Source organism: Mastomys coucha, unplaced genomic scaffold (assembly GCF_008632895.1).
Source record: "Mastomys coucha isolate ucsf_1 unplaced genomic scaffold, UCSF_Mcou_1 pScaffold22, whole genome shotgun sequence".
NCBI classification, from domain to species: domain Eukaryota; kingdom Metazoa; phylum Chordata; class Mammalia; order Rodentia; family Muridae; genus Mastomys; species Mastomys coucha.
Window position 1 is genome coordinate 222,416,100 of NW_022196905.1, and position 26,572 is coordinate 222,442,671.

Sequence of the window (26,572 nt, forward strand, 5' to 3'; positions counted from 1 at the left end):
CTCTCTCTCTCTCTCTCTCTCGTCATCACTTTCCGGAGCCCTGGCCTCTAGCGGAGCGCAGCGCTGATCGCTGAACCACGGCCTCCTTACATGTCTCCCCGCTCGTCTTTCGCTGACCTCACTAGTTTAGGTCAGCAAGGTTCCAGCCCTCGGCCAGTGACAATCCTCCCTCCTCCCGCCCCCGTGATCTCCGGGCATTCTCTGCACACCGATCTCTGAGACAACACAGCTCGAGTCCAACCCGAGGGGGCGCCCGGGGCAGCTCAGCTCTGCCTGGTTTGCAGAGGCGCTGCTGCCACTCAAAGCCCTGGAGCAGCTCCCCCAACCCCCATCTTCCAGAAAAGCCGGCAAGGTGTTGGCAGCCAAGTGTCCAGCTAGAATGAGTGATGTTCCGGGCCTCAGCCGAGCAATTGTGGCTGGAAGGCGGTCAGCTTGGGCCAGGTTGCAGAGGAGGCCCAAGCTGGGGCCGAGGAGCCACCGGGTTAGTTAGTGGGAGGCAGCAGCGACCTTTGTCTGGTGCTGGATCTGTCTTGCAGGACAGGGTCAACGATCCAGAGTGAGGGCTAACCACTCGCAGAGACATTTTGCACTCGCCCTTGTGGTAGCCAGCTTTCACCAAAACCAGCCCATCCCATGTCCTTCCATAGTAACCTGGAAGAAAGACAATTGCCTAAAGAAAATGGAAATTGGTGGCACACTCCTTTAATCCCAGCACTCAGGAGGCAGAGGCAGAGGTGTCTCCATGAATTGCATGCAGGCCAGTGCTTGTTCTCCGGTAGTGAGTTCCAGGACAGCTTGGGCTACATTTCCAGGCCTTGCTTCACCAAACAAAAAAACAAATAAATGGATATAGAGGGCTACACAATCCCAACTATTTGGTCGCCCTTTTCTGTCTGTCCTTCTCTTACAACCAGCCTCTCTACCCAGGGGTATGTGCCGCCCTTTCCCTCTGGTACCACGCTGGCATTTTGGTACCAAATGCTCTTCCAGATGACCAGGATGGTTCACACTATCTGAAACTCCACCCTTATGGGACCTGGCCTCTTCCCAAACCTCTTCCCAAACCACTGTCCCAGCATGGTACACAGATACGTGTGCAGCACACAGCTGACACACAGAACATAAAAAGAAAGAAGTCTTTAAACAATAATAAGTTTAAGGCCTGGGATGATGGCTTGGTTTGTAAAGTAGGGAAAGACTGGAGATCCATGGAGCCCACTGGCACCTACTCTGACCTAGTAGGTGTGCTCCAGGTTCAGCAAAGCCTCAAAACCTAAGGTGGAAGCCGGGCAGTGGTAGCATGCACCTTTAACCCCAGCACGTGGGAGGCAGAAGCCAGTGATCTCTGAGTTTGAGGCCAGCCTGGTCTACAGAGTGAGTTCCAGGACAGCCAGGGCTACACAGAGAAACCCTGTCTTGAACCCCCACCCCCACCCCCAAAAAAAAAACAAACAAAAAAACAAACAAATGGCCTGAGGTGGAAAGTGATAAAGGAAGACTCTTGACATTGACTTTTGTCTTTACTTAGTCAGACACACACACACACTCATACACATACACACACACACACACATTCACACACATACATACACTCATACACATACATACACACACTCATACATACACACACTCACACACACATATATACACACACATACACACACTTATACATACACACACACTCACACACTCATACACACACTCATACATACACACATACACATACATACACACACATACACACACTCATACATACACACACTCACACACACATACATACACACACACTCATACATACACACACATACACACACACATACACTCACACACACATACACACACACACACATCACTTGAGGGACTGGGGGTGTAGCTCAGTAGAGTGCTTGTCTAGCATGCACGGATCCCAGCGCTCCGTCCCAGCACTGCTATGGTGGTGCATGCCTGTAACCCCACACTTGGGATAGATGGTATAGACAGGAGAATCAGAAGCTTATCTTTGACTACACAGTAAGTTCGAGGCCAGCCTGGGAAGCTGTTTTAGCAAATACTTTGTGTCTATGAGGCATGGTGCACTTTATTACTTCACCTCATGGTCTCTCTACCCCACCTTGCTACCCAAACAAATGAGCCTTCCCTAGCAATACCTATGACACCCCTTCCCTCTGCAGACATAGTCTGTCCCGTCCCCTTCCCTAGCAATACCCATGACACCCCTTCCCTCTGCAGACATAGTCTGTCCCGTCCCCACCCTCTTCCACCTGGCTTCATCTGACTTGGACACCGTTCCCTTCTCACACTCAGGTTCCATCCACTGATGGTCCCACCGAGGGTGGGAGAGATGGCAAATGGTATTTCTCCTGTGATTCTCCCTCAAACCCACTGGCCACCTCCAACTACACACCAAATGGTCTCTAGGGATGGAACAGCAACTTCATGCTGCTGAACTAAGGGACACTATATTGTGTGAGGGGTGGGGGTTCCTTCATTTAGCTCCGTGGTTATTCTTTCTATTCCTTAGTTTTGGTTTTGGAGTTTTTATGAGTATGCAGGTGCACACAGATTCATTTGGATGACTGCTGATGCCTTTGGGTCTCTGGAGCCCAAGTTACGGTCATGAGCTACCCCAAATGGGTACTGGCACCAAACCAGGATCTTCTTAAGAGCAGTTTTTTGTTTTTTTTTTTTAAATGTGTTTTATTTTTACTTATGTGTATTGCACTTAATGTATAGGTACGTGTGGAGGCCAGAAGAGGGCGACAGATCCCTCAGAGCTAGAGTTACAGCTGGTGGTGTGTTGCTGGACACTGTGAAGAGAACTGATCACTGGTTCTTTGCCAGAGCAGTGAGCACTCTTAACCACTAACTCACCAGATGTTATTTTTGTTTCACGATAGGGCCTCGATGTGTACCCCTTGTTGGTCTGGCACTCAAAGGCTGGCCTTGAACTCATGGAGGTCAGCAGAAGCCTTCAGAGCGCTGGGAGTAAAGGTTACCATTCCCAACTGTTGTTTGGTTTTGTGGTGTGACACTGTTCCTGGGGAGACATGAACAAATATTTCCTCACCCCAGATACAGAACCTGTGACAGGCCAATGCAAAGAGACCACTAAAGTCCAACGTTGGTGAATCCAGTATGTTTATTGGGGTTACTTAGAAGAATATGGGTGAAGAGTCAACAGTTAGTTACAGGAACGGAAATGACTCGAAGACAGCTGCATTACTGAAAAGCCTAACACAGCAATGGTGACAGCTCATAAAAACCAGGAAGCTGGGCTGGCGGGATGGCTCAGCGGGTAAGAGCACTGACAGCTCTTCCCAAGGTCCTGAGTTCGGATCCCAGCAACCACATGGTGGCTCACAACCATCTGTAATGAGACCTGACGCCCTCTTCTGGTGCGTTTGAAAGACAGCTACAGTGCATTACGCTGGAGCGAGAGGGGGCCGGAGCGAGCAGGGCTGGAGCTCACAGCCATCTGTACAGCTACAGTGTACTCATACACATAAAAATAAATCAATAAATAAATCTTTAAAAAAAAACAAACCAGGAAGCTGGAGTACCTGATGCACCCTGCAGGGTGGAGCAGGTAGACTGTCTCTTCCAGGCCACTCAACTCCTCGAGAGTCTCTCAGCAGTCCTGACTACTGATGCATTCCTTCTTGTGGAGGGAGGGGCCAAGTGCATGTGTTCAATTTCAGGAGGTTCCTGCAGCCTTTAAGTTGTTTACTTCTTGAGCTTTAGGAGCTTCCTTGCAGAACAGAGTGTTTCATCTCCCAAGTGACTATCCCTGATCTTAATTAGTTATACAATGTTTAAAACCTAAAAATTCCCTGGTCAGTGGTGGTGCATGCCTTTAATCCCAGCACTTGGGAGGCAGAGGCAGGTGGACTTCTGAGTTCAGGGCCAGCTTGTTCTACAGAGTGAGTTCCAGGACAGCCAGGGCTACACAAAGAAACCCTGTCTCAGAAAAAAAAAAAAAAAAAAAAAAAAAAAAAAAAAACCTAAAAATTCAGTTGCCTTTAATCCCAGCACTTAGGAGGCAGAGGTAGACAGATAGATCTGTGAGTTTGAGTCCAGCCTGGTCCACATAGTGAGTTCCAGGACAGCTAGAGCTACATAATGAGGCCATGTCTCAAAAAACAAACATACAAACAAACAAACAAAAAAAAACAAAATCTAACCAGGATGTGGTGGTGAATGCCTTTAACTCCAGCACATAGAGGCAGGTAAGTTTGAGGCCAGCCTGGAATACATAGTGAGTTTCAAGAGAGCTGACTCTGCCTCAAAATCCAAATAAAATGGCAGGCAGTGGTGGTGCACACCTTTAACCTCAGCACTTGGGAGGCAGAGACAGGTGGGTTTCTGAGTTCGAGGCCAGCCTGGTCTACAGAGTGAGTTCCAGGACAGCCAGGGCCACACAGAGAAATGCTTTCTTGTAAACAACAAAATCAAATCAAACCAAGCCATAATCAAACTAACCAAACAAACAAACCCAAACAAAAACAAAGAACAAAACCCCAAATCCATTGAGAGCTATATTGGAGCTTTACCTGAGTGAGTAAAGCATTTATTTTGTAAGCAAGATGACCAGAGTTCAAATCTCCAAAACTCTCTTAGTTACTTTTCTACTACCGAGACAGGGCACCACAACTAAAGCAACTTATAAAAGAAAGAATTCATGCAGGACTTACAGTTTCAGAGGGTTAGTGTCTGTGACCATCATGGCAGGGACCATGGTGGCAGGCAGGCAGGTATAGCATAGGGAAGAAGCTGAGAGTGGACATCTTGAAACACAACCAGATGCAGAACCAGATGGAGGGGTGGAGGAAGATGGGGGAAAGAGGGAGAGATTCGGGAAGGAGAGAGAAAGGAGGGAAGAGGGGGGAGAGGGGGAGAGGGGGAGGAGGGGGGGAGAGGGAGGGGGAAAGGGAGAGGAGGGGAGAGAAAAAGAGAGAGAGAAAGAGAGGAGAGAGACGGAAGGAGAGAGGGGGAAGAAAGAAAGGGAGACAGAGAGAGGGAAAGAAAGAGGGAGAGAAAGAGAGAGGGAGAGAGAGAGCATGCACTAACTGGGAATATGTTGGACATTTGAAACCTCACACAGCCCAACCACAGTGACACACCTCCAACAAGGCCACACCTCCTAACTCTTCCCAAGCAGTTCCACCAACTTCTGACCAAATATTCAAATATATAAGCCTATGGGGGCCATTCTCATTCAAACCATCGCACTCACTGTTACTAAAATTACTTACCTTGTGGGAGATATAAACGTCACCTACCCTTTCCTTCTTTGTCCCAAGACAAACCAAAGTGTGATTCAACCAAAATTCATGCTGGGAAGCCAATGAGTTGATAGGACTTACTTACAGAGCCGTGAGTGAGGAGTTAAGCCTGCATCCTGCATGGATGAGGAGAAGGGGTCCTCTCCCTTCATACTTCCCCAGTGTCTTAGTCAGGGTTTCTATTCCTGCACAAACATCATGACCAAGAAGCAAGTTGGGGAGGAAAGGGTTTATTTGGCTTACTTCCACATTGCTGTTCATCACCAAAGGAAGTCAGGACTGGAACTCAAGCAGGTCAGGAAGCAGGAGCTGATGCAGAGGCCATGGAGGGATGTTCCTTACTGCCTTGCTTCCTCTGGCTTGCTCAGCCTGCTTTGTTTTAGAACCCAAGACCTCCAGCCCAGGGATGGCAACACCCACAAGGGGCAATTGAGAAAATGCCCCACAGCTGGATCTCATGGAGGCACTTCCCCAACTGAAACTCCTTTCTCTGCGATAACTCCAGCCTGTGTCAAGTTGACACACAAAACCATCCAGTACACCCAGCTATGTACTCCAGCCCCACCCAGAGACCCAGAGGACAAATGCAATCTGAGCAGAATCCATAGTCATCAAGCCCATCTGCCCCACAGTCCTGAATAACACCTATACAGAGGCTGGTCATGGCAGTGCAGAGCCATAACATCCGCACTGCTACGATGGAATGGGAGGGGTGTGAGGCCGGCTAGTCTGGAGCTTGCGGCCACAGACGCAAAGTGATCGTGTCTCAAACAAGAGAACAGCCAAAGACCCACACAGGAGATTGTCCTTGTACCTTGACAGGCATACCATGGTACTCAGACACATGAATGTGCTCACACATACACGTGGGCACACGTACATATGCGCACACACACTCAGATTTTTAAAAACCAACCTAAAGAGTCAAGGCAGGTATGCTGTCACGCATTTGTCACTTCAACATAGGAGGCTGAGGCAGGGGGATTGAGAGTTCCAGGTCAACCTGGGCTGCACTGTCTAAAACCAGACCAAAGCTCTAGGAGTTTCTATCCCTTCGCAGCCTCCTTCTGGACCATGATTGAAGCCCATTGGTTTTGCCTTGAAGCACTCTCTCATTGTAGATGCTTCTTTCCACGTCTGTCCAACCAGCACCCTGTCACCCTGAAGGTGTCCATCAAAGTTGAAATAAAAATCCAAATTCCAAGCCCTGGGCCACCCGGCCCTGCACACTTCTCAGGTGTCATGTTTTGACCGCAGTCCATCCCAGTTTTCTGCTTCTCCCAACACAACCACCACCAGATAGATACCTTGCGCCTCTGCGTTGCTTCTCTCTCTGCTTCAAACAGTGCCTCCTGTGGTTGCTTCCTGCTGCTCAGCTCTCAATGGAAATGCCATTTTCCAGAGAAGTGCTTGCTGATCACTTAACATGCCATAGAAATTCTTCTACAGCCATATCCTCCATCCATATCCTAATCCTGTTCAGTAGCCCAGCCTCAGGGCCCTGGGAACATGGCTCAATAGCAGAGCTCCTGCCAAGGCTCCCCAGGGATGTGCTGAGGACCTGGCTCAGTGGCAGAGGACTTACCGAAAAGCTCTGAGCTCTTTCCCTAGCACTACAAGAATAAGCTGGCCATGGTGCAGTTACTCCAGGCCCCCTCACTTTTCTTCCCTGCCCCTCCACGTCATAATCAAGGTTCACGGTTCTGTTCCTGTCTTTTTCCATCTTTACATACATCCCCACCCTGCCTAGACTAGCTCCTGGCCCATGAAAACATTTTTTTTTCTATGTATGCTGTGTATATCTTTAATCCTAACACTCAGGACATAGAGTTTGGTGGGTCTCGTGAGTTCGAGGCTAGCCTCATTTACATACCGAGTTCCATCCAGGTCAGCCAGTGTACAGAGTAATTAACTAACTAATTAATTAATGAAAAGTAAATAAGAAAAAAGGTAGACCAACTCACACAGTAGAATATTATTAATCCATAAAGAGAAACCAAAGTACTGATCGTTGCCATAATATGGCCAAGCTGAGGACAGGATGGTAGCCACCCACAAGGCCACCTTACAAGCCCACTGCTCAGGAGATGGAGGCAGCAGCTCAGACCTCCTCCTCCACTACCATTTTGGGCTACATGAAACCTTACCCCCTCCCCCCCAAAGCCAATAAATAAATAAATGAAAAAAAAACATGATGCTGAGTGAGAGAGGGCTAATGCAAATGGCTACATTGTGTCAGTTCCCCAGCCTGCCTGCGAGCGAGCGAGAGAGAGAGAGAGAGAGAGAGAGAGAGAGAGAGAGAGAGAGAGAGAGAGAGAGAGGAGACCCCACACACAGCTGCAGCTACAGGAGGGTGCTTGCCAGGGGAGGCAGCTGCACAAGGGTGACTGCCATGGGCCCTGGGCTTCCTTCTGGAGTGTTGGAGATGTCCTTGGTCTAGATAGGAGCAAAGGCTGACTGTCACTGTTCATACACTAACTACCACCAAATGGAAAATGCTGTTAAAAAAAGAAAAAAGACAGCCTGAACAATACAGAGAAACCCTGTCTCGAAAAAAATTATTCAAAAAAAATTATTCGCCAGGTGGTGGTGGCCCACGCCTTTAATCCCAGCACTTGGGAGGCAGAGGCAGGTGGATTTCTGAGTTGGAGGCCAGCCTGGTCTACAGAGTGGGTCCCAGGACAGCCAGGGCTACACAGAGAAATCCTGTCTCGAAAAAACAACAACAAAAAAACAAAACAAAAAAAATTATTCAAAGCCTCTGGAAAGATACCTCCTCAATCCAAAGTTCCTGCTGTGCAAGCGTGAGGCCTGGGGTTGGCTTCCCAGCACCCACGTAAGAAAGCCCGTGGGTGCTCATGTCTCTAATCCCAGCACTATGAAGACAGAGACAGGTGTGTCCCCGAGCCTTATTGGCCAGTGAGCTAGTCAAGTGGGTGACCCTCTGGTTCAATGAAAGGCCCTGTCTCAGCAAATACGGTGTTGACCGACACCAACAGTTGCCTCTGTGTGCACAAGACTAGGACACGTGGGTAGAGACATTAAACAGGGGCTGGGGTGAGGCTCAGTGGCTGAGGACCTGCATACCAGGTCCAACTCCAGCACACATACAAACATGTATTCATACATGCACACATATATGTCCTCTTGTCATTGACATATGTTTTCAGAATAATCTAGAAACTTAAATTCAACTTTTTCCCCAGTTCTGGGGATTGAATCTAGAGCCTTATGTATGCCAAGCAAGCTCTCTACCACTAAACCACAGGTCGAATGTCCCACCCCAACCCCCTTATTTTTAGACAATTTCTTACTAAGTTTCCTAGGCTGGTTTTTAACTCATTCTGTAACCCAAATAAGGCTTGACCTTGCCATTCTTCTACCTGAGCCTTCCTGGAAGTAGGATTCCACATCAGGTCACCTACCTGGCTCAGGTTCAATCAACCCTTTAGATTCTTAAGAGTCTGTACTAGACCGTGAAACATAGGCCGTTCCAGCCCTCCCCCACTTTTTTTTTAAGACAGGGTTTCTCTGTGTAGCCTTGGCGGTCCTGGAACTCACTCTGTAGACCAGGCTAGCCTCGAACTCAGAAATCCGCCTGCCTCTGCCTCCCAAGTGCTGGGACTAAAGGCGTGCGCCACCACCGCCTGGCCATTCCAGCCCTTGATGACAGCAGCCCCAGTCCGGTAAGGTGGAGTCCGTGCTGGCAGGAGAGACACTCCACTTTTCGTGCCAAAAGTGGCCCATGGAACCCTGAAGCAGTCAGGAGAGGAGAGGCCTAGATGTGGGTAAGTTTACTACTCGGTCTGGTGGGGAAGGGTCCTTGCTCAGAGCCAGGTCCTGTGAAGCCCTAGCAGAGACAGACAAGGGCTGATCTCTTTCAAGATGAAGATCAAACCTGGTCTGGTTGTGGAGGTCTTCTGTAGTGACACAGTTCAAAGGAAAGACTTCCTCGGCAGTGAATTGGAGGCCATTTCCCTATCATTTCTTATTTCTACTCCCATCCTAAACATTAAATAACACAACAGGGTCTTCTGACCTGAAGGCCAATTGAAGTTATTCTCCCATTTCACGGCGGGGCAAACCGAAGCCTTGAAACCTGAAGCAAATTGTCCACAGTGACCCACATCCTGGGCTTCTTGGTTGCCATGGTCTCCAGAAGCCGGGTCAGAGAGCCCTCCCTATACCGCATGCTCCAAGGTCCTAGAAGGGAGAGCCAATGACTCTGGGCTTTTCCTAAAACTTTCCTGTGTGAGTGCCCAACGCAGGCGCGTGTTTCCTGGCGGTCTCGGGTCAGCGCTTGCCTGCTCTCCCCCACCTGCTGGAGCATCGGCGTGGCTGCGTGCGTGTGAACTGGGAGGCAGCCGAGTGCAGCGTGGAGGCCGGAGGCTGGTAAATAATTCATCCTGAGAAGTTGATAGCGCTCCCCAGCACTGCCCCAGCCCCAACTGGGCCGCGCCTCCCGCCCAAACCAGCCGGACCTGCTCTCCCGCTCCGCCCCGCAGCCCCCTCCCATCAACCAGGGCCCAGTCTGGGGCCTTTGGCTCACACGTCTACTGGGCTGTGATGGCTCTGCAGACCCCGGTGTTGTCCCCGGCCACACCTACGTAAGTGTCTGGGGTTGGGGGGGGGGGGGCGGAGTGGAAAGGCTGGGGGGGATCGCCGATCTTGCCTAGGAGTCCCAGCTGACCTCTCCTAAGGATCCGAGGGGAGGTGGTGGCCAAACCTGGGGCTCGTTGAGAGCCAAGTCCCCAGAGAGCTAGGCCTACTACAAAGTTAGGGGACAAAGAATGTCAGGATCCAAGCATGTACATCCAAGTTTGGTCCTGGTCACCAACCCCCTTAAGAATGCAGCGAGAAAATGCTAGAGATTCCAGGAAGAAAAGCGCGCCCCAACTTCCAAAGATTGGCAAAGTCATCTGAGGCAATGGCCAGCCCTCCGCTCCTTGTCAGCAGCAACCCGGTTATGGTGGAGGCACGACCTTGGAGTTAGAGATGAGCAACGTGGATGCAGGTGTGGGGAGTTTGCCTTAGCGGAGGCGGAGGCTTTTTCAAAGTGAGAGAGGTTTGGTTCAGTTGCCAGGTCTTGCCTAGTATGGGGCTAGTTCCATCCTTAGTAGGGAGCGGGATGGCTAGAGGGGCTCCAAGCGATTATAGAAACTTCTAGAAAGAGGCCTTCCCTCCAGTAGGGACCCCAATTCTGTCCATTACTCTTCTGTGCCCTCCCTTGCATTATTCACCGAGTACAAACCTGGTTGCTTAGCAGCGGGAACCCGATCTCCCCCCCACACCCAAGGAAGAGTTAGGGAGATAGCATCTTATGAGTGGGACAGCAGAGGGGGACTTCAGTCTTCCCCCAGGAACAGAGTGATGAGCAAGAGTCTAGACTTCCCTAGGGACATCTGTAAGGCGACCTTCAGCCCTTGCCCTAGTTGAAATCCCCTCCATTAGGAGGGTCTCTGGCCTCCTATGGGTATCCAAATGAAGGTTGCCAGAGTCCCTGAACCCTGAACTGTGCATTGCCAGCACTGAGGGGGGAGTCCTTTACGTCCTCATTCACCCTCCCGACTTCCAACAACGTCATGCTGTGTGTGTGTGTGTGTGTGTGTGTGTGTGTATGAATGTATATGTGTGTGAGTGAATGTGGTGTGTGAGTGCATGTGTGGAAGAGTGATAACTGTGTGAATGTGTGTGGGTACATGTATGTATGTTCTGTGGATGTATATGTGTAAGTGTGTGTATGAGAGTGTGTGGGTAGATGTGTATGTGTTCTATGAGTGTGTGTGTGTAAGAGAGAGAGTGTGGGTACATGTGTGTATGTCTTCTGTGAATGTATGTGTATATAAGAGTGTGTAAATAGATGTGTGTGTATTCTGTGAGTCTGTGTGTGAGAGTGTGTGGGTACATGTGTGTATGTCCTCTGTGAGTGTATGTGTATATGAGAGTGTGTGGGTAGATGTGTGTGTGTGTATGTATATGAGAGTGTGTGGGTAAATGTGTGTGTGTGTGTGTGTGTGTGTAAGAGAGAGAGTGTGTGGGTACATGTGTGTATGTCCTCTGTGAGTATGTGTATATGAGAGTGTGTGGGTAGATGTGTGTGTGTGTATGTATATGAGAGTGTGTGGGTAAATGTGTGTGTGTGTGTGTGTGTGAGAGTGTGTGGGTACATGTTAGTATGTCCTGTTAGTATATGTGTGTCTATGAGAGTGTGTGTGTTGCTGTGTGTCCTCTGTGAGTGTATGTGTGTGTGTGCATATGAGAGTGTTTGCAAAGGTGTGAGGATATAAGTGTGTGTATGCATGTTTGTGTGTGTGGATGTGTGTTAATAGAGTGTGTGTGCATGCTAGAGTGTGTGCAAGGATGTGAGAGTACAAGTGTGTGTGTATGTGTTAGTGTGGACAGAGGACCACCCTGTGTGGTTTTCAACTCTCACGTTGTTTACTACTGCACACCCTGGGCTACCCCTGCTGCAGCAGAGCCGGGAAGGCAGAGCCAGCTTTCAGCTTGTTCTGGGCATCTGCTCACGGAGCTGTCTCGTCTCTCCAGTCCCTTGGACAAGTCTATTTGCTACTCCTCAGAACCTCAGTTTCCCCTTTGGTAAACAGAAACATTAGCACTGTTTGCCTTCCAGGATCACAAGGAAGATAAAATGTTTCTACACATAGGGCATGTCAAAACCTGACCAGCACGTGGCTTGTGGCTACTTTGGCCAGGTCTGTTCTTAGCTGGAATGTCATATGCAAGAGTGGACTGCAGCCAGCAAATAGTGAGGGGTGGGGCCTGGGCAGAGGTGGCCTGTGGCCCAGCGGAAGCCTTGCAGGGCACTTAAAGCACTATAAATAGCACTGCTATGCCTTCAGGGTGTCTGGAGGATCTGAAAGGAGACAGCTGGAACTTGGACAATGTTACTGGGATTCTCTCCCCCATGTTAGGATTTAAATTAAGAAACACTTAAAGATCTCTGTGCCCACCGTGTCTGGCACGAAGGATGACAGGCAGGTAGATATCTCTTTATGACCATTGGCAGATGTGGGGTTAGCACAGCCCCACAACTGTGGCTCAGTGGTCAGTGACCATGTTATTTTGACAATACCTGTCCCCTAACTGAAGACCCAGAGCCCCCTGTACCCACTCCCCCACCCCCGAATCTGGGAAGCAGGGATGCTGACAGAATTCAGTTAGGACAATGGTGGAGAAATATCAGGTTAAACCTTAAACCTCAAATCACCCTTCTTGAAGTTCTAAGTCCAAAACTAGGCAGGATGGCCCACTGACCTTTGCCCCCAGCAGGAAGGGGTAGGCAAGTAAAAAAGAGACAGCCCTGGAGTTACCATGGTAATGGTTTAATGGTTACTTCTCTCCCCCACATTCCTTTATACCCCACACCCTAGGGCTAAGGGCTGCATAGTAGAAGATAAGGTTCAGAGAGAATATGGACTACCCATACATACACCATGTTTGGAGCCTGGCAGGATTTGTGAATGTTTGTGGGAGTCTGTAGAAATAGTTCTTGTAATTAAGTGTAAGTTGAATTAAGTGTAGGAATTACTCAGATTGTTCTCTTGCACAATTGGGGTCAAGCTATCCTGCCCATTTCACAGATGAGACTGAGGCTAAGAAAGATATAAGACGGAGCTCTCCCTTTCTCTCTCCAGACTCTAGGTTCTTCCCTGATGGAGAGGGGGAAACAGAGGCAAAGCACTGGGCTCTCTCTTGGCAGCCCAGTGTTCTAATTTAGGAAAGAGACACTTAGGAGCTGAGGGATAGGGTCGCGAGGAAAAGCGTTCTCAGCCCATATGCTCTCCTCCAGGGTCATGGCGGAGAGCGCCCTCTATCGGCAGCGGCTGGCGGTCATTGCTGTAAGTGTTACACTCCCAGAGCCCTGAGAATTCCCAGGTGTTCTTCAGGCTTCTTTGTGGCCTGCTTCATCTGGGTAGGAAATGTTTACCCTATAGGACGTGAGTATGGCTCTGTGAAGAACTGGGTTGCATCTTCAGTTCCATCTTGCCCGGGACACGCCTCAGGCAGTTCCCCTATTGGTCTCCGTCACTGGCTGAACAAAAGGTGTCATTTGGCACACCTTGACCAGTGCAACCCATGCTCCCTACCTCTCAGACCTCTCTGTCTCTTGTACCCCATCCTTGGAGTCCTCCCTTAGGAGACCCCTGTGACCCTGTCCTTCTGGTCCCCTCTTTCTTCTATTACTCTTGTCTACCTGTGTGCCTTTTACAGCCCTCTCTGCACCCCATTCCTCACTAGCCTACTTCCAGACCTCAGCTCTTGGCACCTTCATTTTCACACTCTGTATTTCTGACTACCACTGTGCATTTCTATTCTCCAAACTTGCTTTACAACCTATATCTCTACACCCCACACTTCAGAACCCCTTTCTAGACCTCACCCCTGAACCCTGACTCCACAACTCTCCACCTGCTCCTCTTAACCCCCACGTGTGCTCCATTTCTCTGACTTCCATTCTCTGCACCTCCTCTTTCAGCATTCCATGTCAGGCATCACCTCTTAGCACCCCAACTTTCTGTAGATTGTCCCTGTTCCCTAAGTCTCGGATCACCTGTTGTACACCTCCTTTTTCTAATCCTCTCTTTTGTAGCTCACCTTTCTAGCTTCTCCACCTCCCCATTTCCATTTTTTCTGGGCCCTCCTCCTCAGCACCTCAACTTTAAGGAGCGCTCTTGGGTGCTTTGCACAATCACCTTGGAAGGTCATGTCTTTCAACACAACCTGAACCCTGATTTACTGCACATCTTTGTACCCTGTCTCTGCTTTACCTCTATATATGCCTGAATCTCTCTGGATGTCTACCTCTGCACCCCCATTTTGGACTCCATCTCACTAGCACTTTCTCTTTATCTAGACCCACACATCTCTGAACCTCTTCCCCTACCCTTTTATTTTATTTTATTTTTTTACGTGTAAGAGATTTAATTGAAAGGGAGAGAGGGGGCAGTAGCGGAAAGAGAGGAGAGAGGGGGAGAGAGATAAAGAGAGAGAGCCCCCCTACCTTTTGTTTTGTTTTGTTTTGCTTTTTGTTTTTGAGATAGGGTTTCTTTGTGTAGCCTGTCCTGGAACTCACTCTGTAGGCCAGGCTGGCCTCGAACTCAGAAATCCGCCTGCCTCTGCCTCCCAAGTGCTGGGATTAAAGGCGTGTGCCACCACGCCCGGCCCCCCTACCCTTTTTTAAAGAATTTTTTTTTTTCCCGCAGGGTTTCTTTAACCCAAAGTAGCCTCTAATTTGTAGTCCAAGCTGGCCTGGAACTCACGGAGATCATCCTACTGAGTCTTGGGGTTTCCAAGCGTGTGCACCTCGCCTGGCCATTCTCCTTCCCATCTTAGAAGTGCAAAACCCTAGTTTCCATCTTTAGGCCCCGCCCCCACGCCCCCATTTGCGGACCACCATTGGGCGTGGGCCTGGCTTCCGCAGCATCAGGGCGCGGCCGCCTGGTCCTGCCCCGCCCCGCCCCTCTCGCTGCTGAGTCAGCGCTCTGCGGCCCCCGCCCGCGGGAGGACGCCCCGGGAGTCCCGGGAGCCCCGAGGAGGCGGGCGGAGGGCGGCACTGGGCCCGCCCGCAGGTCTGGGTCTTGTGTGCGCGCAGGAGAAGCGGCGGCTGCAGGAGGAGATCGGCGCCGCGCGTCGCGAGCTGGAGGAGGAGAAACTCCGCGTGGAGCGGCTCAAGGTTGGGGGCTCCCGTCTAGCCCGGGCAGTGAAGTGGGGTGTCTGTGTGAGTCCGGCTGAGAGACAATAGGAACCTCTGCCCAGTTTGGGAAGGGGGAGATGGAGAGGAGGCTGGCGAAAGGTAGCCATGGAGACAGCTGTCCCACTCTGGAAGAGTATTGGGGGGCGGGGTGGGAGGGAGAAGGTATGGTAGAGCTTCATCCCCGTTTGGTGGTGGTGAAGGGAACCTTAGGCCAACGTTGAGGTGGAGAGGGGTGCATTGAGAGGTCTTTCTGGGCCTGGCAGAGCCAGTCGACTGGGCAGGCTGAAAGGATAATGGTTGTATGCCTCTGCCTGGGAAGGCTGTATGCTGGCATGGTGTTGGGAGACGAGATATGGACATGTCTCCCATTCTGATGGATGCGCACTATGGGTGGTGGAAGCAATGGGAGGGGAGGTAGGCTTCCTGTGCAGTCCCAGACTCTCGTCCCATACCCAGAGGAAATCTCTCCGAGAACGTTGGCTCATGGATGGGGCAGCTGAAGGGCCAGAGCGGCCGGAGGATCCCGCCTCCAAGGACCCGCAGTCGCCTGAGGGACAGGCTCAGGCTCGAATTCGCAACCTGGAAGACAGCTTGTTTTCGTGAGTCTAGAATGCCTGATTTTCGGCCATGCCCTAGCCTTTGGTAGCCTTAAGAAATGGAGCAGGTTTGGTCCAGACCTGCTTCAGCAGCCTCCTTTCTCCCTCAGACTCCAGTCACAGCTACAGCTGTTGCAAAGTGCGTCCACAGGTGCCCAACACAGACCTGCTGGCAGGCCTGCCTGGCGTCGAGAGGTGAGCAGGGGCTGAAAGAGGTAGAGAGGAGGGGGCTGTGGTCGGCAGGGTTAAAATAGGACACAGCAGAAATGTGCTCTCTCAAAACACACCTTTTGCCTTGGTATGTAGGCAAGCCCACTCAGTTACTTTGCTCTGTGTTCTGTGCAAGTTGGTTGTCTTGTCTAGACCTTAGTTTGCTCATCCTGAAAATAGGAATACCAACTCAGAAGTGCCTTTAGAGGGGCCAATGAGATTATAATTAAAAACTATTAGTTCAGGCTCGAAGCCCACAACCTTGAACTCGTGATCTTCCTGCTCCAGCTTTCCTAGTGGTAGGAGTACAGGTTTCTACCACCAAGCCTTGATCACAAAGGGAGTTTGTGTGCATGCAGGTGTGTGCAGCTGCCCCATGTGTTTCTTCACATCTTTCCTTCACTCCACGCTGGTCACATTGTCTCATTTCTATTATTCCCTTTAGCGTCTAGCTCACCCGGGCAGTACTCTTAGCCCCGAACAATAGTCTCCAACTCAGCACTCTGGACAGAGCACACCCCACCCTGCAAGCCTCCAGAAGCCACGCCCATCCCAGGCTCTAGGGGAAGTTTGTCACCCTGACTTCTCTCTAGGCTTCTTCCTTTTCTCCGCTCTGTTTTCCTCCCTTCCTATTTGCAAACGCTGTTTATTTGTTGTTGTGTTTATTACTTACCTCCTCCCGGTGGAACTTAGTCTGTTTGCATCAAGTGGCTCAGCAGCTGGCCTAGTGTGGCCCAGGCCCAGTCCATCTCAAGACTTCCACCCTTCTCCAAATCCTTTATAGTTACCTCAGAAGCTGACCATGCAAGCATTAACATGGTATATTGTTTAAGCAGCTGGGGCACAAACATACCTGGGAGGTAAAAACCTGGGACTAATATGACCTTGTCTCTATTCTCCTTTCAGGGTCTCCGTCCTCTCTCTCAGCCTGTTATGGAGGCAGGTCCTCCAGGTAAGCATTGGAGTCCCCGAGGCCTGGGGTACAGTCACCACCAGATTCTATGACTCAAAAGAGTCCTGTTATCCCCCCATCATCCTGACCTCCATGTTCTGTCCCTCCTTGATTCCCCTAGGCCCCACGGCTGTGGACAAGAGAACTTCTCTGCCAGATGCTCCAGTGGGCATGTCCCCTGAGTCTCCTTCTGATCCCAGGGAGGAGTCCATTGGGGTTCTACCAGCCTTGAGGCCATCCCCCGAGCTTATAGGGACATCTTCAGAAGCCAATGGCCCCTGCCCTGGGCACAGCCCCCTCCCAGAGCAGCTGGGTCTAGGGGTGCCGAGTGTCACTAAGGTCAAAGGAGATGGTGCAGTGGAGGTGGTCTGGGCTGGGCTGAGAGCCACTGAGAACAGTGCCACAGGCCCCACAGGTGTGGAGCTGGAGGCCAAGGTGGAAGAAGTGGTTCTGGAGGCCATTGGGGCCAGGCAGGGAACCAGCAGCCCTGAGCTCCCCACTTGGGTGAAGGAGGGCAAGGGTGTGGTGGAAGTGGTCTGGGAGGGGCTGGGAGGCAGGGATCTTGATGTCACGGGAGAGTCGCGGGGGGTTGAAGAGGCCACACACACCAGTTCCCTGAGACTCCAGGAGCAATCTGAGGCCGAAACTTGCAGAAAAGAGGAAGGTGCTTTCAGAGATAGTCTGGAGGGTGTTGGGCAGGGAGGTCCTGGAGAAGAGGAGGGATCCTTCATTTGGGTGGAGAGAGTGGCCCTCAGCGAAGACTGGGAGGAGATCTTGATGGAGGGGTTGGAAGCACCCCTGGGGGCGGGTTCTGCAGGAGGGTCTGAGGTTTTGATGGGAGCACAGCTCGGAGAAGGTGAAGCATCCTGGGAGATGGAGAAGAGAGACGTGGACAAAGTGGAGGGCATAGAAGAGAAGGGAAGGGTGGAAAAGCTCGGGGCAGAGAGGAAGGATGGGGCAGCTGTGCTGCCCGATGCGACCCAGGAAAGAGAGGAAATCGAGGCAGAAAGGGTAGAGAGAAAGGACGGTGAAGGCCCCTCTCCAGCAGAGACGGCAACAGATGAGGAAAAGTGGGAGGTGAAAACGAAGAAAGATGAAGAGCCGTTGGAAGTAGAAAAAAGAGGTGAGGAAGAGCCTGCCACCACTGAGAAGCCACTGGTGGCAGAAAAGGAGCCAGAGGGCTCATTGGAGGCAGAGAGAAAAGGAAGTGAGATGCCATTGGCCCAAGAGAGAGATGGTGAGGGCTCATTGGACAGAGAATCAAAAACAACTGAGATACTATTGGGTGGAGAGACAGGAGGTGAGAGCTCATTGGATGAAACTAAAGGAAACAAGAAACTATTAGATGAGGAGACAAGAGGTGAGGGCTCGTTGGATGAAGAAACTGAAGGAAGTGAGAAACTATTGGACAGGGAGGCAGGTGGCAGCGAGCCACTCTCCGAGGTGGACAAGACCTCGGGCGCCAAGGATGACGTGAGTCCGGGAGACCAAGGCAAATCCAATGAAGGAGCAGAGTTTCAGGCGGAGGATAGCAGCCAGCCAGGAGCCACTCTTTGTGTCCAAGAGGAGCCCAGATCAGAGGAGCAAGGACTGCAAGACTCAGAGAAGCAAGAAGGCCCGGTAGAAGAGGCTGCCCGTAAGCCTGAGCCCTGTACTGAGAGTGAGGGCCCCCCAGGGGATGCCACCCCGCACCTAGCTGAGACCCCAGCCCCGGAGCACCCTGTGGAAAGCCAGCCACTGCTCCATCAGGAAGTATCCAGCACCAACCCTGGTGACCACCCTGCACCTACGTATGCACCTGCCCAGCAGCTTGAGCTGGCTGAGGCCAAAGAAGCTAGTGGCCCCAAGCAAAAGACGTGCCAGTGTTGCGTGGTCATGTGAGCCTACGCCTGCCTCCCAGCACCCCACTCCTCTCACAGCTACCTCGCTGCCTGGCATCCAGCAGAAGGTCCCAGGCATAGACAGGGTACCATGGGACTGGTAGTGGCACCCAGGAGCCAGCAGGCCTCTGTGCTTACTTATACCTGGGCTTTTAGATTCCTTGCCCACTGCCTGTGGCCCTGACTCCCTTCTGCAATGAAGCCTTTATACTTGAAAATTAAATGTTAAGGCACTCTGGCTTTGAGAAAAAAAGATTTATTATTTATCTTTTATTTATTTATTTATTTTTATTTTATGTGTGTGAGTGTTTTGTCGGTACATAAGTAACCATGTGCATGCAGGGATCACAGAAGCCAGGAGAGGGCACTGGATTCCCTGGACCTGGAGTTACAGGTGATTCTGAACTGCCCTGTGGGTGCTGGAAACTGAACGCGGGTCCTCTGCAAAGGCAGGGAACCAAACTTTGGTCTACTGCAAGAAAACATGGGCTCTTAACTGCTTCGGGCCCTTGAGCGTGTCTTTCAAATCATCCCTCATACCCTGCTTGGAAGTTGACCTTACTAGATTCAGAGGTTGTGACTGGATGAGTTGACGCACACCTGTAATCCCAGCACTAGAGACGCTGCAGCATGAGGATCACAAGTTCGAGGCCAGCCTTGGCTACCTATCAGGCCTCTGACACAACGAGGAAATAACAGCGATGGGGTTGTGGCTGTAAGGGCATTGATTCTTCTGCAGTAACAGACAGATGCCAAAGACCCAGAGGCAAGGAGAGCAAAAGCTGGTCGGGCAGGGAGGCACACTCCTTTCTTTTCAGTCCTTGGGAGGCAGAGCCAGGTGAGTCTCTGTGAATTCCAGGCCAGCCATAGTGAGATCCTGTCTCAGAAAACTAAAAATAAAAAAGTCTAACCCAAGACAGGGATATAGCCCCTAGCCTGAAGCAGAACAGGCTAGAACCTGGGAGCTGGAGGGCTCAGAAGGCCTAGCTCCTCCGGTGTGGGCAGGAAGTGCTTCTCATACCCAGAGTAAATTGGGGCAGGGGCTTTAGGGGATTCCACAACAGGCTGTAGCTCCATTTCCTCCACCTCCAGGATGGGTCCTTCCTTGGGTGGTTGGGGCAGGCTCACCTCCTGGGGAGATGGAAACTTGAAACTCAGTGGTTCTCCCCCTGCCCACTTGTCCCAGCAAGGCAGTTGGAGGCAGCTGGAGAGTGGCTGTGGTGCTCGCCTCGGGTGCCATTTTCTCACCTTCATGTAAGGTTGCCCAGAACTGCTGTTGGCAGGGTCAGGAACCGTCTCCCAGATCCAGTGGGGAAACAACTTGTATCGCTGGTGTAAGCACCTGGCCAGCAGGGACCCCGTGGCAAACATTGCTAGAATCCATGAACTTTCTGAGCCCCCAGACCACCCAGCCAAGGCCCAGCTGCCAAGGCCCATGTCTGGTAGCCTTACCTGGTACTGGCCAGGTTCAGTCCACAGCCCACCAGAAGCAAGCCCCACAGGGACAGAACCCAGGGCAGAACTTTCCACCTGATCCTGTTATCTGTGGGTAAGAAGAATAGTTGGGACTAAGTAGACAGCCATCTTGAATAAGGGGCCTGTGAATGGCAGGGGACTTTTGAGTGGGTGGGGTTGAAGGTATGGTTATCCTGAAGAAAGAATGGGCTTTTCAGTGGGTGGGATCCAGCCATCATGAAGAAGGGGTGAGACTTAGGGCACGGGGGTGTGGGGGGAGGAGGGTGTGCTGACAGGCAAACCCAGGGATGAGTGCTGCCGCTGTCTTAGACATACAGTGTTGGATACTACAACAGCATTTAGCAGAAGCAGACCTAGGGTGTGGTCCTGGGTCCCAGCACACTTCTATACTCAGTCCTCTCCATCAGGAGCGTATCCACCACTGGAGCCCATGTTATGACTTCAAGGCACCCCCTAGCAGGAAATGGGCAGCTCATACCTGGTAGGTGAAGCGAAAGGCTGGGACCAGGTGGGCCCTGTCCTGCAACGGTGGACACCATCACCCACAGCTTGAAGGAACCCGGTTGAAGACTGGACAGAGTGACAGTTTGGGTTTGACTGCTCACTGAAAGACACAACCAAAGAAGTTGGGGCAAGCAGTGAAATCATGCCCCAGGGCCTTTGCACATGCTCTTTCCTCTCTGCAACTTACCACATAGCTCTGTCTTGGTCTTCTTTATTTACTTAGGTGGCATTTTATGATTTTCAGGGGGCTGCCATGACACACATGCTGAGGTCAGAGGGCACCTGTTCTCACCACTCATTTCATTGTGGGAAGAACTTCACTCAGTGAGCTATCCCATAGCCCCCAGTCCCCTGTAAATGTTCAGTTGTCACTTCCTTAACAAATCTTCAACCATCTCATTTTAAACAGATCCCCATTTTGTGCATAGCTCTAATCACCCACACGGCATTCTGATTGGACGTTATCTCATCTGTCTATGTCTCTGAACCTTCCATTGGGAAGTCAGCTCCTGAGCTGCCCTGAGTACTTGCCTCAAATGTACAAGGTCCTGAGTTCGATCCCCAGCCTCGAGGAGGGGGGACGAAAGTACAGGAAGGAAGCAGTCAAGGACACAGAGGCATGTGCCTGTCCTTCCGGCTCCACAGACAAAGTCACAACAAAAATAAATAAGTAAAAATAAACAAAGTAAAATAAGAATTAAAGTGTAGCGAGCCCACTGTGTGTGAGCAGAGTGTGGTAAGGGGAAGGCTGAGCGCAATGTCCCCGGGGTGAGTCTGTTTTGTTACTTTGTTACTATTTATTTTTTCTATGTGTGGTGATGGCATTATGCGGAGGGCTGAGGACAGCTTGTGGTAGCTGGTTCTCTCTCTCCACCATGTGGGGTCCAGGGACTGAACTCAAGCCCTCAGACTCAACATCTGGAGTAGTAATCTAGTGAGTCATTTCACAAGCCTGTGAGTCAAATTTTGTAACAAGGTCAGATAACTTTTACAGGTAGGAGAACAAGAAATGATGATTTTGTTTCTTCAGTGATGGAGATAGAACTCAAAGTTCTACTTTGGATTCACACCCCAGGCCTGCCATGCCCCAGCCCTGTTCCAGGGGACTCTAGACAGGAATGCAATGCTGAGGTACCATCCAGTAACAGTACTTAAAAACAAACAAACAAACAAACAAACAATAAAACCATATTCTTTTAGATTGTTTCTTATGTGTGTGGGTGTTTTGTCTGAATGCCTGTGTGCCACATGCATTTGTTGCCTATGGAGGCCAGAAGACATTGTCAGTTACTGGGACTGGAGGTACAGATGGCCGTGAGCTGCCCTGTGGATGCTGCGAACCAAACCCCATAAGAGCAGTCAGTGCTCTTACCTGCTGAACCTCTCTCCAGCTCCGAGAATCTGCCTCAAGGGGCTCAGAAGGAAATGAAAATCACATGCAATCCTATAGCCCCTGTTGACAGTCAGGGAATATTCTTCGTATATTTAAGCCTTGGCTTTGCTCAAAACTGGATTTCTTTCTTTCTTTCCTTCCTTCCTTTGTTCCTTCCTTCCTTCCTTCCTTTCCTTTCTTTTTTTTATCAAAAAACAAAGCCATCGGCAGGGCGGTGGTGGTGCACGCCTTTAGTCCCAGCACTTGGGAGGCAGAGGCAGGCAGATTTCTGAGTTCGAGGCCAGCCTGGTCTAAAGAGTGAGTTCCAGGATAGCCAGGGATATGCAGAGAAACCCTGTCTCGAAAAAACAAAACAACAACAACAACAAAAAAAATAGCTATTTAAGCATCCGTAATCCTCTTTATGTTTTTCAGTGTTTTTTGTGTGAAGTATAACAGGTACTCATCACTGCCAATGAGTACAGACTGGAACCTTCCTCTTTACTCTATCTGTAAGCCCATTTCAGTGGTAGCCAAGATTATTATTATTATTATTATTATTATTTTATTATTACTATGATGATGATGATGATGATGATGTCCTCTGGGAACTTGGTGACATAGAGTTCCAAGAAGCTGAGAATGTAGGGGCAGGATGGATGAGAGGTGGGTCTTAGGGTATAGATGGAGGAAGAGGAGGCATGGAGCTCACCATTCATGCAGGTTGTGGGGATGCCTCTGCTCTGTATGCAGATGGTGTAGTGAGTAGCCTGGCCTCGGAGCTGGTGTCTTGGTACCTCTCCCCATGCTACAACAGGTGTCCCTGGGGGGTCATCTGGGAGTCGCCAAACTGCTGGCCCAGCAAGGGGTACTGTGAAGAAATCCAGAGCTTCAGTATCTTATTTCAGCTCCACCGAGCCCCCCTCAACCCCTCGTGCCATCTTACCTAATTCCTCTAGGAATCCCCAGACCGAGGGTGCAGCAGCTAAGCCTCCAGAGTACACTGCAGTCACTGTAATTCGATAGGGGACCCCGGGGACCCCTTCTTTGAAATCCCCTGGGAGGAATAGGAAGAAGAGAACGCTTACAGCTGGTTTTCCCCACCACCCACCCCTATGCAGTGCCTACTTGTAGGAACTGTCATTTGGGCTCCTGGGGGAGGCTACTCCACAAAGCGTCAATGAGAACCGATGGACAGAGAAGCAAGCTGTAAACAGCACAGGAAAGGACAAGTCCCGGTTGTGTGCGGTGACTTGTGCCTCTGGAGGCTGAGGCGGGGCTACACAGAGAGACCCTGAGTCCAAGAACTAAACACCAGGTCTGAGGATGTGGCTCAGCTGCTAGAGTGCTAGCCTAGCATGCAAGAAGCCCTAGTTGGGTCCTCAGGAAAAGCAATATGTTCTCTTGATCACTGAGCCATCTCTTCAGACCTTTATTTCATTTTTTATTTTTTATTTTTATTTTTATTTTTTGGTCTTTTAAGACAGGGTTTCTCTGTGTATCCCTGGCTGTCCTGGAACTCACTCTGTAGACCAGGCTGGCCTCAAACTCAGAAATCTGCCTGCCTCTGCCTCCCAAGTGCTGGGACTAAAGGTGTGCACCACCACCGCCCGGTTATTTTATTTCTGATACAAGATCATACTATATGGTCCTGGCTGGCCTTGAACTCAGAGATATGTCTACCTCAACCACCTGAGTGCACATAATGGCACACGCCTGGAATCCCATCACCTGAAGGGTGGAGGCAGGAGAATCAGAACTTCATGGTCATCCTTGGTGAATGAATTCAAGGCCAGCCTGGGATACTTGAGACCATCTGGAAGGAAAAAGGATAGAATAATAAAATAATAAAAAATAAAACAATACCAGGGTTATGTGGCTATAGTATTGCACACCTTTAATCCAGCCAGGCTGTACTGTTTCAAAGTGAAAAAGGATTAAGGGCTGGAGGTTAAGAGCACTGGCTGCTTTTTCAGGGGACACAAGTTCAGCTCTCAGTATGCATATAGCAACTTAAAACTGTCTGTAGTTGCAGTTCCAGGGCATCTAGAACCCTCTTTGGGTTCTACATGCTGCACATGAATTCCAGGTATCCCTGGTAACTAATTACTGTTTGAATTTAGTACATACATTCAGGCAAAGCCCGTTCATGCACACACACCACACACACATACACACACACACACACACACACACACACACACACGAATAAGAAGCATGCATGCCTTTAATACCAGTCTTCAGAAGGCAGAAGCAGATTCTATGAGGTCAAGGCCAGCTTGGCCTATAGAGTGAGTTCTAGGACAGTCAGAAATACATAGTGAGACCCATCTCAAAAATAATATAGAATAAGGAGTGGGGTATGGTGGCAACACCCAGGACTTGGGATTTGAGCCTTTCTGTGTCAGCAGGTGATCTCTCTCTGGCACAGATTTGCCCTATAACACCATAACCAGAAAGTGACCACTAAAGTCAGCAGACACAACCTTGTGTTCTTGGTCCTCCAGAACTGTAAACTACACAAATCTCTATAGGTGTCCAGCCCTGGGTGTTTTGTTATAGCAACAGTGCATGGGATCCCAGGTGTCTCAGGGTCTAACCTGGTAACAAAGTGCTAAGGTTTCCAGGGGGGAGACGGATCCAGTTTAGCTTGTCCAGGCTGTCACCATCTTGAGCCCAGTCCACCACGTACTCCCACGGTGTCTTGGTTCCTTGTTTCCAGGTCACTTTTATCCCTGGGCTCCCGTCAGTACTACTGACTGCCACATCATGGGGGACAGACTCTGGAGCTGGAAGTGGGAAGAAACACTTTGTGTGTTCATTCAGGAAAGCTCTTGTCCCCCAAGGCATTGGCCAGAAGAACTCCATGTTGCTTTACCTGAGCACACCAGAGACAGGTTGGTGGGAGGCGCCCAGCTAGTGTTGTTGCCAGGAGAGACCGCAGCCCACTCCATCCGTGCAGGGATAGGGGACATGCAGCACGGAACCTCTTCTTGAGTTGTAGTAATAGCTCCAACCCCAAACCAGACTGTGTAAGTCACCTGCACACAGGGTCCTGGGTCCTGAAGGGGAGGAGAAGTTGTGGTTAATGAACCGCCATTTTGTGGAGTGTCCACTATTAATGATGGCAAGGCACCTGTTAAGTTGGGCAGCCCAGCAGCATGCTATGAATGTACTGAGTCGTGGAGAAGTTGACAGGGGTTTATAAAGTAGAGCTGGGAAGGGAAAGGCGATATGCCCCAGTGGGTATGAAGGTTAGGGAGGGGCCTGGTGTGCCAGCCCATATCTATAATCTCAGTACTCAGCAGGCAGAGGCAGGACAAGTTGACACAAATTTGAGGCCAGCCTGGGCTACGTGTAACCCTGTCTTAAGGAACAAAAGTAGATCTATAGCAAGCAAGATACCAACTTTACATAAAGACAGCTTTGATCCTGCATCTATTGGACAAGCCTTATTCTGCTTCCTCTGATCCTGGTTTGAGTGATGGTCAGACCAGACTTAAACAACAACCAAACCGCTAGGCAGTGGTGGTGCACGCCTTTAATCCCAGCACTTGGGAGGCAGAGACAGGCAGATTTCTGAGTTCAAGGCCAGCCTGGTCTACAGAATGAGTTCCAGGACAGCCAGGGCTACACAGAGAAACCCTGTTTCAAAAAACAAACAAACAAACTAAACCAAATAACCTGGTCCTTGCACTTGAGGTTGCTCGCTTGATTTTTTTTTTTTTTTAAGGACTTATATCTAGGGTTGGGGAGGTGCCTCAATTGGTAATGTATTTGCTGTGCAAGCAACCATAAGGATCTGAGTTCAATCCCCGGCACTTGTTTTATATGCCAGACACGGTGGCATACTTGGAACCTCAGTGTTGTAGAAGTGGAGACGGGTGGATCCCTGAGACTCACTGGACAGCAAGCCTGTCTTGGTAGGAAAGCTGCAGGAAAGGTGAGAAAGCATGTCTTTAAAAACATAAACATGAGCTTGAGGAAAGGCAGAGTCCTCTGGCTTCTTCACATACACACATTTAAACACATATGAACACACACATGCATGCATGCACATGCCTCCACTACCCAAGAAGCCAGAGGATTCCCTGAAACTGGAGTTACAAGCAGTTGAAAGCTGCCTGATGTGGGTGCTTGGATCAAACTCACATTCTCTTACTGTACACTCTCCTAACCACAGAGCCATCTTTCCAGCCCCATATACATTTATCTTAGTGTGTGTGTGTGTGTGTGTGTGTGTGTGTGTGCACGCTTGTGGAGGTTAGAGGATGACTTTTCAGTAGCTGCTCTTCTCTTTCCACCTTATTTAAGGTGGGGGTCTCTCTTCCTCTTTCAGCCATTGCATCTCCATCTCTTCTCCTGGAGGAGTGCTAGGACTGTATCCCACAATGCCCAGATGATGATGATTACTTTAAGATTCATTAGCCAGGCATGGTGACACGCACCTTTAATCCCAGCAGGTGAATCTCTGAGTTCGAGGCCAGCCTGGTCTACAGACTGAGTTCCAAGATAGCCAGAGCTATACACAGAAACCCTGTCTCAAAACAAACAACCTTGTCTTAAAAAAAAAAAAAAAAAAAAA

General features: G+C 50.2%; 2 protein-coding genes and 1 long non-coding RNA gene across 4 annotated transcripts in view; 1 reads left to right on the top strand and 2 right to left on the bottom strand.

Annotated features, from left to right (window-relative positions):
* Positions 1–9,837: 9,837 nt before the first annotated feature.
* On the top strand, positions 9,838–18,888 carry Palm3 (paralemmin 3). The gene is made up of 7 exons (XM_031340546.1): positions 9,838–9,889; positions 13,093–13,141; positions 14,896–14,976; positions 15,454–15,596; positions 15,704–15,788; positions 16,710–16,755; positions 16,877–18,888. The coding sequence occupies exons 1-7, from the start codon at positions 9,849–9,851 to the stop codon at positions 18,634–18,636; spliced, it is 2,205 nt and encodes a 734-aa protein (XP_031196406.1). The 5' UTR covers positions 9,838–9,848; the 3' UTR covers positions 18,637–18,888.
* Positions 15,198–16,761, bottom strand: LOC116069702. Of its 2 annotated transcripts, none has more exons than XR_004110103.1 (3): positions 16,477–16,761; positions 15,675–15,799; positions 15,198–15,587 (listed from the first exon to the last, which is right to left on the bottom strand). It is a non-coding gene; the product is annotated as an uncharacterized LOC116069702 (long non-coding RNA). The 2 variants fall into 2 exon arrangements; XR_004110102.1 differs by lacking the exon at positions 16,477–16,761 and adding an exon at positions 15,881–16,058.
* The window catches only part of Il27ra (interleukin 27 receptor subunit alpha), a 12,829-nt gene continuing 5,132 nt past the window's right edge, over positions 18,876–26,572 (bottom strand). The window contains exons 7-14 of the mRNA XM_031340547.1: positions 24,866–25,049; positions 24,588–24,776; positions 22,934–23,044; positions 22,700–22,858; positions 20,590–20,715; positions 20,088–20,178; positions 19,884–19,977; positions 18,876–19,766 (exon numbers count right to left, since the gene is read on the bottom strand). Coding sequence (XP_031196407.1) covers positions 19,587–19,766; positions 19,884–19,977; positions 20,088–20,178; positions 20,590–20,715; positions 22,700–22,858; positions 22,934–23,044; positions 24,588–24,776; positions 24,866–25,049 — 1,134 coding nt within the window. The 3' untranslated portion in view covers positions 18,876–19,586. The remainder of the gene's footprint in view (positions 19,767–19,883; positions 19,978–20,087; positions 20,179–20,589; positions 20,716–22,699; positions 22,859–22,933; positions 23,045–24,587; positions 24,777–24,865; positions 25,050–26,572) is intronic.